This window comes from Astyanax mexicanus, chromosome 13 (genome assembly GCF_023375975.1).
Source record: "Astyanax mexicanus isolate ESR-SI-001 chromosome 13, AstMex3_surface, whole genome shotgun sequence".
NCBI lineage: Eukaryota > Metazoa > Chordata > Actinopteri > Characiformes > Acestrorhamphidae > Astyanax > Astyanax mexicanus.
In genome coordinates this window covers 46,795,166-46,814,571 of record NC_064420.1, presented here as the reverse complement: position 1 = coordinate 46,814,571, position 19,406 = coordinate 46,795,166, and the positions used below count along the sequence as shown (strand labels likewise).

Genomic DNA, 19,406 nt, shown 5'->3' with positions numbered 1-19,406 from the left:
CTCTGCATTGTAAAAATAATAAATAAAAATCAGTTCCAACTTATTTTTTCTGGTAGCAGGGGTTCCAAAAATACATTGATAAAACATTACATTTTTTTAAATTGCTGTTGTTTTACTTTTTTTTTCTTTTTATTTTGCATAAGATTTTTTGCTTGTTTTTTTTTTTCTGGTAGTGGGGTTTCAGAAAAAAAAACTTTAAAAGCATATTTTTTATATGATACAAAATGATAATTTACTGGGTTTTTTATGTTTGTTTTCTGATAAAAAAAACACTAAAATTATAAATTACTTTATGTTTTATTTTTTCTGCTAGCAAAAAAATAAAATAAAAACATAATTTTGTAAGCAGCAAAATGATTAGTTACTCTTTTTTCAGGGGTGCCAGAAAAACATGTTAAAAACATAACATTTTTGTAAGAAACAAAATGGTAAATTGCTGTTATTTTACCTTATTTCTATTATTGTCCTTCTGGTAGCAGATGTTCCACAAAAACATTCAAAACTTTACATTTATTGTAAGATACAAAACTATGAATTATTGTTGTTTTTGTCTGATAGCAGGGGGCCAGAAAAAAAAGTTAAAAAACATTACATTTTTGTAAAATACTTTTAAGATTTTTTTAATAAAAATGTTTTGTTATATACAAAAAGATAACTTAGTTTTATATGCTTTTTTCTTGTAGCAGGGGTGCCAGAAGAAAAAAAAAATAAAACATTTAAATCTTTATATTTTCCATAAGATACAAAATGATAAATTGCTGTTTTTTTCTGGCAGCAGGGGTTCCAGAAAACACATTAAAAACATTTAATTTTCTGTAAAATTCAAAATGATAAATTACTGTTGTTTTGCATTTTTATGTCCTTCTGGTAGCAGTTCTACAAAAAACAATAAAAACTTTAAATTTTTTGTATGATACAAAATGGTAAATTACTGTTGTTTTTTGATAGTGGGGTGCCACAATCTTTTTTTTCCTTAGATCTAAAATGATAAATAATTGCTTTTTTCTGGTAGCAAAAAATTATAAAAAACGATAAAATAAGGCAAATTTATAAATTACTGTTTTTTTTTGTTTGTTTGTTTTTTCGCTTTTTCTGGTAGCAGGGGTGTCAGAAAGAAATATTCATGTCTTGATGTTTTTGAATTTGAGGACAGCAGTGGAGCTCATGTTGATGGACAGCGTCAGCGACTCGAGCAGCCAGGAAACCACATTCAGCGTTCTTAGAAATTCCAGCATTTTCTGAATCCTAAAGTAGATCTGCTACAGACTGAGTTCTGCTCCGGTATTCCAGAGAGTCGCCTCTGATGCTGGAGCTGGTGTGGGTCCTGAGCCACCGACTCACCGACAGAAACTCTGCACACTGAGAGAGACAAGGATAGTACAGTATAGTATACAGTATTAAGAACTCCTCAACTAAAACATGGCGCCGAGTGGTCCAGCGATCTAAAGCGCTGCCACTATGAGCAGGAGGTCGCAGGTTCGAACCCCAGCTCATCAAGTTGCCATCAAGCTGCCGGCGCTCAGAGAGAGCAAAATTGGCCCTGCTCCCTCCGGGTGGGTAGATGGTGCTCTCTCCCCACATCACTCCTAGGGTGATGTCTGCAGCACAGGGCGTCTGTGAGCTGATGTATCAGAACCGCTGTGCGCTGTGATGCTGCTCGGCAATGCTACAGCAACAGCAGCTTAAAAAGAAGCGGTGGCTGACTTCACATGTATCGGAGGAAGCATGTGTTAGTCTTCACCCTCCTGGTGTGTTGGGGCATTACTAGTGATAGGGGGAGTCCTAATGAGTGGGTTGGGTAATTGGCAGTGTTACTGGTGAGAAAATGGGATAAAAATTAGAAATAAAATTATATATATATATATATATATATATATATATATATATATATATATATATATATTGCACGCTGTAATTCATGGCTAAGGCTACTGCCCGTTTCTTAATACACCACAAAAAAGAGATAAATATATAGAATAAATGTACCAATATAACCAATTATAACCACAATTATAAAAAAGTAAATGATGGAACTAAAATAAATATTAATAATAAGTTAATATATATATATATATATATATATATATATGAAAAATAAAAGGAAGAAATAGGAAAAGAACTTAAACTAAGTAAAGAAAAAAATAACATGCTTTTGAAAAAAGAAAAAATTAAAAAAAGTATTGATTTCAAGAACTGTGAGAGTGTCTTCAAGTGCAGTCCCTGCAAAGACCATCAAAAACATTATGCTGATGGAACTGGCACTCATCAGGGCCACCTCAGGAAAGAAAGAGCGAGAGTTTCCTCTGTTGTACAGGATAAGTTCATTAGAGTTACCAGCCTCAGAAACCACAAGTTAACAGCTCCCCAGGTTTAAAACGCACTTAAAACGCACTTTGAAGTTACTACATGATTCCTTATGTGTTCCTTCATAGTCTGAATCATTTCACTATTAATTTATATGTGTAGGAAAAAAAGAGAAAAATATAACTGTTGTGTCCAAACTTTTGACTGGTACTGCATTTATTTATGTACTATTTTCTAGTCAATAGCATTGAATTTACTGGTTCTTATTTGAATGATAAATACTGATGGGTTGAGGTTCTGTATTACCAGCCTTTAAAGCTAATTTGAGTGTGGTGTATCTGCAGTGTAGCAGGTGGGGACCACACACTGTGTGAGGAAGGTTTATCTGTCTCAGTCGCTGTCTCACTTCCGCTGCCGCTCACTCTCTTCCCGATTCATCTCTGCTCTGATAAGAACAGAAGTGAAACACGTTTGAAATTCTGGAGCTCCGTTTCCTGTCTTACATACAGCAGCAGCAGTGGAGCAGCGGTGGAGGAGATGATGGATGTTCTGATGGAGGCTGTGGGACGCTCCTCATGGGATGGAGAGTGTGAACACTTTTTCTCCAGAGGTGGAGAGAAAAAAGAATAGGATCTATGCACGTGTTCGACCAATCACACGGCAGAGCAGGGCAGGATAGAGCTTTCAAACTGAAGGATTGCAGGCAAGAAGTGCAATAGAATGACATACAGGGACAATTCATTGGACAATGAAACTGAAACACCTGTCATCATTTTAGTGTGGGAGGTTTCATGGCTAAATTGGAGCAGCCTGGTGTTCAATCTTCATTAATTGCACATTATTGCACCAGTAAGAGCAGAGTGTGAAGGTTCAATTAGCAGGGTAAGAGCACAGTTCTGCTCAAAATATTGCAATGCACACAACATTATGGGGGACATACCAGAGTTCAAAAGAGGACAAATTGTTGGTGCACGTCTTACTGGAGCATCTGTGACCAAGACAGCAAGACTTTGTGATGCATCAAGAGCCACGGTATCCAGGGTAATGTCAGCATACCACCAAGAAGGACCAACCACATCCAACAGGATTAACTGTGGACGCTGTAAGAGGAAGCTGTCTGAAAGGGATGTTCGGGTGCTAACCCGGATTGTATCCAAAAAACATAAAACCACGGCTGATAAAATCACAGCAGAATTCAATGTGCACCTCAACTACTACTCTACTGTTTCCACCAGAACTGTCCATCACCACAATAAATTATTGTGCTCTAAAACCAGGTGTTTTAATTTCATTGTCCAACCTCTGTACATGTTTACCAGATGGACAAAAGTATTGGGTCCTACCACCTAATTATATAAGCATGTGTCCGGATTGGTGGGCAGCCTTTACCGTGGCGCCCAGGGTTAAAGGTCTTGCTCAGGGGTCGTACAGAGCTTGGTAAACTCAGGTATCAAACCCACAACCTTGTCGTCTATAGCCTGGTGCTCTAAGCTCTGAGCGGCCAGTGTCCTTTTAAGATGAAAGATTAAGGGATGAAAGAAAATATTGACATCAGCAATAATAGATAGATGGATAAAGTTTGGAGGTCTGTAGTGATTGACTCTGCAGAAAGAGCTCTTGAGAGCGAGCCATTCTTTCACTTATGTTTGTAGAATCAATGTCTAGCTGCTTGGTTTTATACACAGAAAAATACATGGCGCGTGGACAGATGGACAGATGGACGAATGGATGGATGGATGGATGGATGGGTGGGTGGATAGATATCTGCTGTGGCTGGAGAGACATACAGATAAATCTTAATGTTTCAGTTACTGGGGAGACAGAAGAATAGATTCATAGTATGAAAAGAAAGACAAATGGAAAGATAGACAGACAGGTGAAAAGAAAAAAAGATGAAGACAGGCAAATTGAAAGATACACAGACAGACAGATGGGTAGATAGACACATGTGACAGACAGACATTCAGACAGACAGATTGATAGACACATGTGACCGACACAGAGAGAGACAGACATATATACATCCAGATAAACTGATAGATAGACGTGGACAGACTTGGTGTCTCTCTGTCTCTCTGAGCTCTGTCTCTCTGAGCTCTGTCTCTCTCTGTTTCTCTGTGCCTCTCTGTATCTCTCTGAGCTCTGTGTCTCTCTGAGCACTTTATCTTTCTGAGACTCTGTGTCTCTCTGAGACTCTCTGTGTCTCTCTGGGACTCTCTGTGTCTCTCTGAGCTCTGTGCCTCTCTGTATCTCTCTAAGCTCTATGTCTCTCTGAGCAATTTATCTTTCTGAGACTCTCTGTGTCTCTCTGAGACTCTCTGAGTCTCTCTGAGCTCTGTGTTTCTCTGATCTCTGTGTCTCTCTGAGCACTTTATCTTTCTGAGACTCTCTGTGTCTCTCTGAGACTCTCTGTGTCTCTCTGAGCTCTGTGCCTCTCTGTATCTCTCTGAGCTCTGTCTCTCTGAGCACTTTATCTTTCTGAGACTCTGTGTCTCTCTGAGACTCTCTGTGTCTCTCTGAGACTCTCTGTGTCTCTCTGAGCTCTGTGCCTCTCTGTATCTCTCTAAGCTCTATGTCTCTCTGAGCACTTTATCTTTCTGAGACTCTCTGTGTCTCTCTGAGCACTTTATCTTTCTGAGACTCTCTGTGTCTCTCTGAGCACTTTATCTTTCTGAGACTCTCTGTGTCTCTCTGAGACTCTCTGAGTCTCTCTGAGCTCTGTGTTTCTCTGTGTTTCTCTGATCTCTGTGTCCGGGTCGGGCTGCTGTTCTGTTGTAGTAATAATATAAACAGCAGTAAACAGAAACAGCTGTGCAAAGTGCTGCTACAGACTGACAGCTCCCATCAGACTGAAGACAAGATAGGAGAGCCATCCCTGCAACCTGACTGACAAGGTCAATGAGAGGAAGAGGGGTGGGGGGGCTTCAGGATGACACTACCACTGTCTGTAGATCTGTGATGTACATTATTCATGTCTATAGATCACAGTGACTCATCTTCAGTACACAGACTCTCAATATCAGAAACCACACAAGAATACAAGAATACAGTGTATTAGATTCCCTGTATGACTAAATAAATGCATTTAGACATTTTCGTTAAGTTACACCTATTGCTGACATAGATGTGCAAATGCACACAGACACACAGCTTGTCTAGTTTCTGTAGAGAGGTACTGCCAATAGAATAGGACTCTTTGAAGCAGAGACACATAAAGCTACTGTACTGGCACCATGCCTACCCATGTACACTGGAGCGCACACCATAATGATCCCCCCTCCACCAAACTTTAAGCATCGTCATCACGATGTGTGCATGTGCAATAGTTACTTCGCAGGACGTGTGATGTCACTTAAGGCAATTACAACAAACATGTCATGTTGCAATGTTTTAATTGTTGACACAAGAAGTAGATACACAGCGCTGTCTCTGTGTCTGTGTGAGTGATAGGCTGCTGCTGCCTGAGAAGCATGATAGGAAGGAGAAGCACATGGTTGGGCACGTGCTTGTAAACGTGAGCACTGTGGAAAGCTGTGTACCTCAGTCCAGCACAGTTTTGCAGCACAGATATTTCCAGTTACAGATGAATTCAGGCTTTTAATCCCAGAAAAACAAATGCTTTTATCCACCTTTTAAAAGCCATTTAAATGCCTGATTTAAGGGCCAATTATTGTTGTTTTGCTGTTTTCCTCTGGTTTTGAGTTGAGCTCGGCGCTGACTCAGCTCTAATTTAGAAACACTTGAGTTCAATGATTTTTTATTTAGAGCGAGCAAATACTTTTGGTAATTTAGTAATTATGTATGCTCTGCTGATTGGTAGGGATGGCACAATCAGGTCAAGTTAGGTTGAGATTGAATGTGATCTTTAAATACGTTTAAGCAGAAAATAAATGGTTAAACTTGCAACAAGCCAAATCTGACCCAGGAATATTAAACATAGCTATTTCATTCCAGTTGAACATAACATTGCATTTGAGTTAAACCTGCATGTTCCTAGAGGCCCTACACATTTTTTGTGTGTTCTCTGCTTCAACATACCTACTTTAACACTTCAACACTTTAATTATAACTAATTAATAAGATCAACAGTGTAGATCAGGAGCAGATTAGTGGAATTCAAGCAGCAGTGTTGAGAAATAATGCTACATGGTTTTGCATAAAGTAAAGATACTGTAGGTCAGGGGTGTCCAAACTTTTTTTGTTGGGGGCCAGAAGGAGAAATATATTTGAAGTCACGGGCCACAGACTCTGTAATAAAACAAATAATGAAATATACCACTTTAAATAATACTTTTTTCCTGATTATTTCATTTACACACCATTTTACTTGACTTACTATCTTTATCTTTGACTGTTGTGTAAACTAAGATTTTTCAAATTGATGTTTAATTTCATGATGTCTCTTAATATTAAACTCCTTAATTACGGCAACTTTTAGACTCTTTGGCCCGTTTTTCAGCGCTAGAAATGCGCACTCTGTCAGGGTGCGTGAAGGAGGGACGAGGAGAGCGGATGCAAATGCGAGTGTATTTATTATACAGATAACAAAAGACAAAAATAAACAAATAAACGGAAACTAAACAGAAAACAAGAAACATGGAGAACAGAGACGCAACCACAACAGGCTAACAAAGCACAAGAACCGACACGGGGGAAAGGGAGCACGGACTATAAATAGTGTAACACACACGGGAAACAGAGAACACCTGGGGCTAAGGGGCGGAGTTACAAATGATACACAGGTGAGGGCAAGAAACACTGAGGAGCACGGATCACGTGGGAGACACACTCACAGGCACAAGCAGAGACAGGCACAGAAAAAGGTAAATAAACACAGAAACACGAGAACAGACAGGGACCACGTGACAGAACCCACCCCTTAACGCGCAACTCCTGGGGCGCGAAAAAACAAACCCCCAGGAGCCGGTCAGGAGAGGGTGGAAACCAAAAAACAAAACAAAACACAAGACTAGAACAGAGGACACCCGAGAGGAGACTGAACAGAAAACGGGGACTGGACAGTACTGGGCAAAGGGACCGGAACGAAAACAGTAATGGGGACAGAAACAAACACGGTGACGGGGACTGGAACAGAAAAACCACGAGTGACAGAGACTGGAACATAGACAGAGACGGGAACCATGACAGGCAGAGACAGGGGTACGAGAAACATAGACGGGTACCCAGGGCTGGACAAAGTCTGTGGGGGTAGCCTGGGTACACCATGGGAGGCAAAGTCAGGGGGCCTCGGAGCAGGCCTGGAAAGGCGGGGCCTGGGAGTGGGCGTGGCGGCGGGAGCCACGGGCACAGGGGTAGGTGCAGAGACTGCTGGTCCGCCGGTGAAGTCCGGCGCGGGGAGCGCTGGGTCGCCGGTGAAGTCCGGCGCGGGGAGCGCTGGTCCGCCGGTGAAGTCCGGCGTGGGGAGCGCTGGTCCGCCGGTGAAGTCCGGCGCGGGGAGCGCTGGTCCGCCGGTGAAGTCCGGCGCGGGGAGCGCTGGTCCGCCGGTGAAGTCCGGCGCGGGGAGCGCTGGTCCGCCGCCGAAGTCCGGCGCGGGGAGCGCTGGTCCGCCGCCGAAGTCCGGCGCGGGGAGCGCTGGTCCGCCGCCGAAGTCCGGCGCGGGGAGCGCTGGTCCGCCGCCGAAGTCCGGCGCGGGGAGCGCTGGTCCGCCGGTGAAGTCCGGCGCGGGTAGCGCTGGTCCGCCGCCGAAGTCCGGCGCGGGGAGCGCTGGTCCGCCGCCGAAGTCCGGCGCGGGGAGCGCTGGGTCGCCGCCGACGTCCGGCTCGGAGTGCGCTGGGTCGCCGCTGACGTCCGGCTCGGAGAGCGCTGGGTCGCCGCTGACGTCCGGCTCGGAGAGCGCTGGGTCGCCGGTGAAGATCGGCTCGGAGGGCGCTGGGTCGCCGGTGAAGATCGGCTCGGAGGGCGCTGGGTCGCCGGTCAGGAACCAGGGTGGACAGAGGCATGCGGGAGGCAGAACTGCCCCTGGAGGCAACGGCAGACGGGCTGGTGTAGGGAGGTAATCTCCCTCCTCCTCCTCCGAGCTGGACGCAGGTGTGAGGAAGTCTACATAGTCCCAGAAATAAGACTCCTCACAACCTGCGTCCCTGCCAACACGGTGCGCCCCCCCAAAAAGTGCTCCCCCCTTGAGAGGGTCCTCCTCGGGCGAGCGGGAGCGCTGAGAACGCCGCTGCCGTCTTTTCCTCCTCCGGCGCCGGCTAGCTGTGGAGTTGAGAGGAGGCTGCTTCTCCAGCACGCCGCGAGAAAGGGAGGAGCGGCGGATCGCCAATCTGGATCCCAGGTAGACGCCACTCGCTGCATCCATTGTTAGGTCGGTTCTTCTGTCAGGGTGCGTGAAGGAGGGACGAGGAGAGCGGATGCAAATGCGAGTGTATTTATTATACAGATAACAAAAGACAAAAATAAACAAATAAACGGAAACTAAACAGAAAACAAGAAACATGGAGAACAGAGACGCAACCACAACAGGCTAACAAAGCACAAGAACCGACACGGGGGAAAGGGAGCACGGACTATAAATAGTGTAACACACACGGGAAACAGAGAACACCTGGGGCTAAGGGGCGGAGTTACAAATGATACACAGGTGAGGGCAAGAAACACTGAGGAGCACGGATCACGTGGGAGACACACTCACAGGCACAAGCAGAGACAGGCACAGAAAAAGGTAAATAAACACAGAAACACGAGAACAGACAGGGACCACGTGACACACTCTCTCTGCTTTTAGACTCTTTTGCCCGTTTTTCAGCCATAGAAATGCGCACCCTCTCCGCTTTTAGACTCTTTTGCCCGTTTTTCAGCCATAGAAATGCGCACTCTCTCCGCTTTTAGACTCTTTTGCCCGTTTTTCTGCACTAGAAATGCGCACTCTCTCCGCTTTTAGACTCTTTGGCCCGTTTTTCAGCGCTAGAAATGCGCACTCTCTCCGCTTTTAGACTCTTTGGCCTGTTTTTCTGCGCTAGAAATGCGCACTCTCTCCGCTTTTAGACTCTTTTGCCCGTTTTTCTGCACTAGAAATGCGCACTCTCTCTGCATTTAGACTCTTTGGCCCGTTTTCTGCACTAGAAATGCGCACTCTCTCCGCTTTTAGACTCTTTGGCCCGTTTTTCAGCGCTAGAAATGCGCACTCTCTCCGCTTTTAGACTCTTTGGCCTGTTTTTCTGCGCTAGAAATGCGCACTCTCTCCGCTTTTAGACTCTTTTGCCCGTTTTTCTGCACTAGAAATGCGCACTCTCTCTGCATTTAGACTCTTTGGCCCGTTTTCTGCACTAGAAATGCGCACTCTCTCCGCTTTTAGACTCTTTGGCCCGTTTTTCAGCGCTAGAAATGCGCACTCTCTCCGCTTTTAGACTCTTTTGCCCGTTTTTCAGCCATAGAAATGCGCACCCTCTCCGCTTTTAGACTCTTTTGCCCGTTTTTCAGCCATAGAAATGCGCACTCTCTCCGCTTTTAGACTCTTTTGCCCGTTTTTCTGCACTAGAAATGCGCACTCTCTCCGCTTTTAGACTCTTTGGCCCGTTTTTCAGCGCTAGAAATGCGCACTCTCTCCGCTTTTAGACTCTTTGGCCTGTTTTTCTGTGCTAGAAATGCGCACTCTCTCCGCTTTTAGACTCTTTTGCCCGTTTTTCTGCACTAGAAATGCGCACTCTCTCTGCATTTAGACTCTTTGGCCCGTTTTCCGCGCTAGAAATGCACACTCCGCTTTTAGACTCTTTGGCTCATTTTTCTGCGCTAGAAATGCGCACCCTCTCCGCTTTTAGACTCTTTGGCCCGTTTTTCTGCGCTAGAAATGCGCAGTTTCTGACACCTAACGTTCAAACTTTGAATCTCACATTATAAAAACCTGCTTAGCAGCGGACCAACTTTCATTCTGTTTCTAAAATACCTCGCGGGCCGCTCCAAAAAAGGAAACGGGCCGTAGTTTGGACAACCCTGCTGTAGGTAATTGGCTATTTTAAATATTTATTAGAGCAAGCGTCCCTTTTAGTAAACACATAAACAGACTGTGTAATTGAATTCAGTGTAATTGAGTTGTTGTAATGGAATTGAGGATGGAGATATGAGAGACAGAGATTCAGTACAGTACTGGTACTGGGTTTATTCCTGAGTGCATCACTACTGACCTCTGGTGGAGCTAAAGTGCTAGTAGTGGCTGCATTTAAAGACAGTCAGTCTGTATATAGAGTATATGAAGCTATTTATTCTTTTGTGTCTCCAAGAGTCTGGTGGGGTTGTGTAGGTATTTTTTTTATATAATAATGTTTATGATTAAAAAAGTTGGTAGTATGAATTTCTACAGATTCTCAGAGGGGTCTCCTCTGCTTCTGTGTGGAGGATTGATGGAGCTGGAGGTGAATTAAAATAGATTCAGAGGAGCTGCTGATTCATATCACTGCTAATAGACCAGGAGAGTTCCTGCTCTACTGTATACAGAGCCTGACTACTGGAAATGACAGATACAGGCAGAACGCACTAATCTGAAATTATACAAGCTGTATATTATGTTTTTATTCATTTTTAAAGCATCTAAAAGCTCTAAAACAATATTTTAGATAGACCAGATAATAGATGTTCCTTAATAGTGTGCCTTATATTTTATTCGATTTTTTTTTTACCTATGATTTTATGATAACTATTCTTACATTCTTATTTTTACCTTATTTGTTTTATATCTTAATAATATTTTTTTAAATTACACTTTTTAATAATAATTATCTTATATATCTTATTAAAATTCTATTTTTTATTGTTTTGTTTTTTTTGTTTTTTTTTTGTCAATCCCTTCCCTATGTAATTGCTCGGCTACACCTTGTACTCTGAGTTTAAAAAAAGGTTGATTGATTGATTGATTGATTGATTGATTGATTGATTGTGTGTGTCTTATATTGCAAAAAATATGACATAGAACTATAAAGTGCTCCTATATAATCAGTGGGGCATTATGAGATAAGCATAGTGTTATTCTTAATAAATGTGTTTTTAAATATTGTTTTAAAGCTTTTAGAGGCTTTAAAAATAAATAAGACGAGAGGAGTATTACATAATATGCAGCTTGTATCATTTCAGATTAGTACGATCTGTCTGTATCTGTGAATTACAGTACAGCAGGAGCTCACCTGGACTGTTAGCAGTGATATGAATCAGCAGCTCCTCTGAACCTAATTCACCTCCAGCTCCATCAATCCTCCACACGGAAGCAGAGGAGACCCCAGTTTAATGGAGTGGAGGAGGAGAAGAAAGAGCTCAGCACATTTTAAATCAGAGACCCTGGCCGTTCCCCTCACCACCGGCAGCAGACGGGGCTTTGACGCCGCTGCCTCATGAAACTTTCATAGGTCAGTAATGAACGGTGGGAACGGTGTTCAAAGAGCTGCAGTCTGCTAATGACCCGCCTCTCAGGAGCCTCTCAGGAGCCAGACGCATCTCTACAGCTTCAGAGAACACCAGCGCTGATAAAGAGCCGTCACTGTCTCTAAACATCTTCAGACACCTGTTATAAACAGTCAGTACAGTGTCTATAAAATGAGCATTTCTTTAGGGATGAATGGAGAACAGTGCAGTACTGCTGGAATGGCTTAAACTGGCATGTGATAGCTAATGATCCATCACATGTACCTGATCTCACTTGTGTTTTTAATCAATGTTTTAATTTTAATTTATTTTTTTTTATTTTATTGTTGATGATTATGGCTCACAGTCAATGAAAACCCAAAAATCAGTGTTTTAGAAAATAAGACCAACTGATACTTTTAGCAGTGTGGGCAGTGTGCCAAGTCCTGCTGGAAAATAAAATCCACATCTCTATAAAAGTTGTCAGCAGCAGAGGGAAGAAGCATGAAGTGCTGTAAGATTTTGTGGGAAAACAAAACTGCACTGAGTTTAGACTTGATAATAAAACACAGTGGATCAACACCAGCAGATGACATGTCTCTCCAAACCATCACTGATCATCAGTAAATTTTACATTTCATTTGTAAGTCAAAGTCAAAGTCAAAGTGGTTTTTATTGTCATTTCAGCTATATACAGAGTACACAGTGAAACGAAACCATGGTGCACATAAACACAGTGTAGACAGAACAATAGTGCAACAGTACAAAAGTGCAGACAGACAATACAACACAATACAGACAAAGAATAATAAATAACAAGACAGTGTGCAAATTTTGCAGTGTGCAAAAAAGACCAGTGAGGTAGTAATTACTCTATTACACAGTGTGCAATAGAGTCCAGTGAGGTAGAGGGATCAGAGTCTGGAGGAAGAGTGGAGAGACACACAGTCCAAACTGCTCGAGATCTAGTGTGAAGTTTCTACAATCAGTGATGGTTTGGAGATTGGTGATTTCTGTTTCCTGACACAACCAGGTAGCTGCACCGTTAAAATAGCAATCCGCCAAAAACAGAGCACACCTGGCTCTTAAAGGGAATGTGAGGCAAGAGACGTCGTGTTAGAGAATGCAGTGTTTGGTTAGCAGGCCAGAGAGAGAGAGAGAGATCAGAGAGGTCACTGCTGCTCCTTCACGCTGTAATAACACACTTCACACTGCTTAATGAGCTTAAATCTGCCCCCCCCTCCACTTACACCCCTCCACTGTCTGTGTCCTCTATTAAACCTCCTGTTATGAGCAGAGAAAAATAATACTCATTAAATATGACCTCATCATTAACATCAATTAAAGGGAAAAAAGGGGTTTTAATAGTAATGTTGGGCTGGAAACATAATGCCTCTAAAGCAGATATACAGACTAAAACTGAGTGTATATGGTTGCTGCCCATTGAAAAACTTTATTAAAACACACAAACTGTCCCCTAAACCATGTCAAAATGTTTACAAAGCTTTTATCTCTCTCAGGTAAAGTAGCTGATTTTGCTATTTATAGGTTTGTGTTTGAGTAAAATGAACATTGTTGTTTTATTCTATAAACTACAGACAACATTTCTCCCAAATTCCAAATAAAAATATCGTCATTTAGAGCATTTATTTGCAGAAAATGAGAAATGTCTGAAATAACAAAAAAAGATGCAGAGCTTTCAGACCTCAAATAATGCAAAGAAAACAAGTTCATATTCATAAAGTTTTAAGAGTTCTGAAATCATCAATATTTGGTGGAATAACCCTGTTTTTTGTTCTTGGCATCATGTTCTCCTCCACCAGTCTTACACACTGCTTTTGGATAACTTTATGCTGCTTTACTCCTGGTGACGAAAAGTCAAGCAGTTCAGTTTGGTGGTTTGATGTCTTGTGATCATCCATCTTCCTCTTGATTATATTCCAGAGGTTTTTAATTTGGTAAAATCAAAGAAACTCATCATTTTTAAGTGTGAACTGTATGGACAAAAGTATTGGAACACCTGTTCATTTATTGTGTCTTCTGAGATTAAGAGTTTATCCTGCTTTTTTGATGAAGTAACTATCTATTGTCCAGAGACAATTTTCTACAAGATTTTCGACAACAGCATTGCTGTGAGGATTTGATTGTGTTCAGCATCTTGATATTTATTTATGTTGATATTTATCTATCGGCACCATGTCTAATGCCAGGGTCTATATAGGCATCAGATTCTCATAGCAATGCTCTTCCCTGGTAGGGTAGCAGAATAGACACAGTTACTCCAACAAAAGCAGGATAAACTCTTTTTACAGAAGAAATTAAATTAAAATACATGTTTTTTAAAATACATTTTTATCATAGTAATTTTGGAGCATGTTTATTGGTCCGATCATCATGAAATTGTGATACAATATAAAAAAAAAAAAACACTGCCAGATTTACATTAATCATAAAAAGTGAAAAATGCAGATATTTTTTTACTTTTATACGATCATTTTTCTTGCTCTGCCAACCATCCAAATAACATCACAGTATTTCTGTGGCTTATAAGTATCTACTGTATAGAAATTCACAAAATTACGATGTAAATAGCCTAAAATTAGCCATAGAAGCTGAATGTTACTATTACCTTTCTACATTGTTATGGTTAATTACACCACCAAGTTTGACCCCAACTTTCACCATAATCTGCCCCACCCTCACCCAATGCGCAGATTTTTTTTTCTGGCTGAATGACTGAACTGCTTGAATTTCTGCACCAGGAGTAAAGCAGCATAAAGTTATCCAAAAGCAGTGTGTAAGACTGGTGGAGGAGAACATGATGCCAAGATACATGATTTTAACTGTGATTAAAAACCAGGGTTATTCCACCAAATATTAATTTCTGAACTCTGAAATCTTTATGAATATGAATTTGTTTTCTTTGCATTATTTGAGGTCTGAAAGCTCTTTTTGGGAGAAATGTTGCCTGTAGTTTCTAGAATAAAACAACAATGTTCATATATATATATATATACAAACCCAAAGCTCAACAATATATTGATATTTTGTTGTATTGTGGTACATTTTGTATTGTAATATTGAGGATAATATCATCTTTGCCTAAAAAACACTGACCAAACTCTACATTTCATTACAGAGAGTGTAAAAATCCTTTGTAATAAAAGAGTCATGTGCAGAAAAAACATATGCATGTAAATCACTGTATTCTGCAGGAAGAATATTTAGATACTTTGTTATAATAATATAATATCATACGATTTTCTTTAAATACTGTGATATAATGTTTTTTCCATGTTGCCCAGCACCAATATCTTTTTTTATCTTTTTTTTCTGTTACTATTGTCTTTTCCTCATATTTGAGGCAGTTCTTCCCATCTTCAGTCATCCATTTCCAATATAAATATTTTATTCTGGCCACAGAAGCCTTTTTGTGTGTCTCACTGGATCCCGCAGATCCCAGAAGGGGTTTTAACAGCCGGGAGCATCAGTAGGTGGCGCCCTCTGCATTACTGCAGCTCCTGAGGGACGGCTGCTAATTGGCTCCGCCGGTTTCGGCCCATTCAGTCCATTTGTTGAGAGGGAGGATGAGCCTCTGACTGCAGCCTCTCCTCCAGTTTCCAAGGAGACCAGGAGCCAATGGCACGCCTCAGCCCGGACTGTACCACCGCGACGGGGTGGGGGTGGGATACTGGCTGTATATTTCCTATGTATGGAGGAGGCCACGGCTCATTAACCGCAGCCTCGCTGCCAAATGCCTCTCACACACTCACACACACATGCAGAGTGTGTATGGATCTGTAGAGCTGGCCCTGAGTGACCCACCATATATCAGTTTGTGCTCATGTTTTCTTTCATTTCTTTAATAACTTTGACTTGATATGGTTTTAATAACACACATACAGTCATCCTGCATCAGTTAAAATGTTAGTTTCCTTCATTCATGACTAGAATTGACAGTATTTGTGTATATTGTTGGTCAGTAAGCTCCGCGAAGGACTGCGTGCGGTCGGCAGGCGTCTGGCAACGGGGTCAGCTCTACCCCACACGCTGTGGAGACGCCACCACAACGGCAACATCTGGATACTGTATTATCTAACTGAAACACTAGAGCATCAATAATCAGCAGGTTACAGATAGATAAAAAAATAGATAACTGATTATCATCACAGCAGCCCTGTAACAGGTCAAGAGCAGAAAATGCTCCTTTCCCTCCGAGCTTCTTTTCTTAGTGCGCATAAAAATCGTTTGCTCAAATTAAAGAAATCATCAGCATGAATTACAGAAAACGTGAGCACGAATTAAAGAAAACGTAAGCATGTTTTCCACAGTCCCTCCCAGGCTCCGCATTTGTGTGTAAAATTGTTATTTTATCTGCAGTAGGGGGTAGGGCTGCTAGATAGTGACGATATATATTTCGACAATATATATCGTGATATTAAACAATGCAGGGCCCATTACGTCACCACCCGTGCGCTGTCTCGTGTCCAGACGGATCCAGAAACCAGAGGAAAACAGTAAAACAACAGTAATCAATCTTTAATCAGGCATTTAAATAGCTTTTTTTAAAAGGTGAATAAGAGCATGAATTCAGCTGTAACTGGAAATATTCACACAAGCTTTTCACACATGCGTTTACAAGCATGTGCATGGAGGCCATGCGGTTACCTCATGTTTACTCCTGCTGGTGTATATTCACAGTGTGAATGCATGGGTCAGTATGCTTGGCTGAGAGGCACAAAAGCACTGCACTGTTAAGATACGCACGTGCCAAAGTCAGAGCTCACCCGGCTCTTAAAGGGAATGACGACTGGCACACTGATTGGTTTATTTCACGTTACGCTCAAAATTAACCACACCCATGATTATTAAGAGAAATTTCTTGATGAATGGATCACTAGAAATCCTTCAAAATTACCTGAAATTAACTCATTTCACGTTAACTTCCATTGACAGTTATCTCTCTACTGACGCTTTTATCTCTCTTTTGCAAAATTGCTGTTTTTGGGATATTTTGGATTTTTTTTTTCCAGACAGAGTGGCATTATATTATTACAAAAGTATTAGAAGATCTGTTCATTAATGTTTTCTTCTGAAATCAAGCTTTTTAAGACATTTTTAATAGGCTTTTATTTGAGAAACTGTTTCTTCCACTTAGATAATACTTTCTGCTAAATTTTGTATTCAATTGCATTCAGTGTCTTATTATTTATTAGACCCCATGTAATGTGCAATTTTTCTTTCTCAAAAATGACCTAAAATAAACTCTTTTTACATCGACTTCCATTGAAAGTTTAAAAAAAGGTTTTATCTCTCTCCTGTGAAGTTGCTGCTTTGAAGATATTCAGAGATGTTTTAATGAAGATTATTAGGAAAAGTTTAATGTGCTTTTGTTGGAGTAACTGTCTCTATCATCCAGAAAAGACTTTCTACTAGATATTGGAGCATTACTGTGAGGATTTGATAGCATTCAGGTTGTATTAAATTATGGGTACCATTATAAAATAAGACTACCTTTATAAAGGGTTTATAAATGGTTTACAATTAGTTTATTAATGGTTACTAATTAGGTAGTAAATGCCTTAAAAATCATTAGTAATCGGTTATGTGGCTGTGGGTTCACTATTTGGCAAACAACAGGTCTATGTACATTTCTACGTATGTGTTATAACTGATTATTAATTATATTTAAGGCATTTACAACCTAATTAGTAACCATTAATAGGTAGTCTTATTTTAAAGTGATACCAAATAATATTTACTCTAGAAGACAATTAAACAATTTCTCGGAGGATAAACCCATCGAAAATCTCCAAAAATGACCTGAAATAAACTCTTTTTTTTTTTTTTTTTTTTACATTGATTGACAGTTAAGAAGGTTTTTTTTTATCTCTCTCCAGAAAAAACTGCTATATTTGCAACACATACCCAAAGAGACATTATATATATATATATATATATATATATATATATATATATATATATATATATATATACATATATATATATATATATATATATATATATATATATATATATATATATATATATAAATAATCATTTTAAAGATCATATTGTGATTTCTGAGCATCACTGAAAGATGAAAGTGACCTCCTCGCCTCTCCTCCGGCTGTATGTGTGTGTGTGTGTGTGTGTGGAGGTGCACCCCCCTGGCTGTGTGTATTTGGTTGCATCCCGTCGTGCGAACATGTGATGCGCGAGTTACATCACAGCCTGCTGACAGTGTGTTGTTCTATTGTGGTGAGCCTGAATGAAGCGGCCGAGCCCGTGAGCCCACGAGCACGCGCTGGAGTGCAGCTCCCGAGCCCAGTCTTCCACTACAGCCTCCACACACACTCACACACTCTCACACACACGTTCACACACTCAGCACGTGCTGCAGACCTCCACCCAGACCTGCCATGGCGTTCAGACTCTCCAAAATGTGAGTAGATCCTGTGTTTGGTCTGCTGTGGGTGTGTAGAGCTGGTTGTAATGTTTTGGCTGATTGACTGGTCGCTGAGTCACATCCTGTTGGTATTGTCACTGGCTGGTCTTGTGAAGGTTTAGGTGCCTTTTGTGCCTGTGTGTGTGTGTGTGTAAGAGTGTGTGTGTGTGTGAGAGAGCCTCAGCTCTAGGTAAACAGACTGTTCCGCAGGGAGGAAGTCATGTGATCAGCTGCTGTTTCAGTGATGAATAAAGAGCACAGTGCTCAGGTGGGCTGTGCTGTGGGTAGGGGTCACAGGGTCACAGGTACGGACCTCCAGCAGGACGTGTGTTTCAGGACAGGACAGGACAGGATGAGAGACCAGGGGGGACTGAGGCTTGAAGGAGAGACACTGGATTGTGTGTATGAGTGTGTATGAGTGTGTGTGTGTGTGTGTGTGTGTGTGTGTGTTGCTCTGGGTCTGCTGAGCAAAGTTATTCTGCTTGCATTTTCTGAGATATAAAGGCTGTGTGTGTGTGTGTGTGTGTGTGTTTTTGTATATTTTCAGGACAAATATGTCAGCAGTCCTTGCTTTGTCACTATAATAATTATGTAATAGAATATAATACAATAATAATTTTGTAATATTTATTTTTTTCTTATAATAATTGCACATTATTACTATATTATTATATTTTACAATAGCAGTAATCATGCAATAAGTAATTGTCAGGGCCAGACAGGATTGAGACAAGTGCAAATAAAATAAAAGGGCTTTATTAAATAAAGGTAATCCAAAATCATAGTAAAAAAAAAAAAGTGCAAGGCAAAATCACAATCCAAATACATAAAAAAAAATGTATTAAGCACAGAATAAACAAAACGCAGGTATTAAAGATGCCTTTTATAGAGAGGCAGAACCAAATCTAATACTCGGCAGTGAGGTGCATGATGACGCATTATAGCTGTGATTGAAAATTAGGGTTATTCCACCAAATATTGATTTAAAACATTAGCTGTTGTTTCTAAATAAATACAAACTTGTTTTCCTTTCATTTCCTTTTCCTTTCAATACATGCTCTAAATGGCAATAGTATATTGAACATATTCTAAATAGAGGCACTAATAATAAGTATTTAATACATACATATGTGATACATAAGTTACGCCCGTATCTGTGGAGTTTATTTCGCAAATTTCTGCCAAAATTGCCGACTTCCTGTTGGGAGTAGTCAGATAAAACCAAATGATTCTTATTCTGTATGGGGAGGTCAATGAGCCTACCAAAGTTGGTGCATATTAAACAAACGGCGACTGCCAACGTTTG

General features: G+C 41.0%; 1 protein-coding gene across 6 annotated transcripts in view; it reads left to right on the top strand.

Moving 5' to 3' along the window:
* The window catches only part of LOC103026485 (IQ motif and SEC7 domain-containing protein 1), a 296,017-nt gene that overhangs the window by 102,412 nt on the left and 174,199 nt on the right, over positions 1 to 19,406 (top strand). The window contains exon 1 of one of the 6 annotated variants that reach the window (XM_022676795.2): positions 17,910 to 18,097. The exons of the other annotated variants lie outside the window; for them this stretch is intronic. Within the exon in view, the coding sequence (XP_022532516.2) occupies positions 18,075 to 18,097 (23 nt within the window). The 5' untranslated portion in view covers positions 17,910 to 18,074. Of the gene's footprint in view, positions 1 to 17,909; positions 18,098 to 19,406 lie in introns of those variants that run through there. 6 annotated transcript variants of the gene reach the window in all.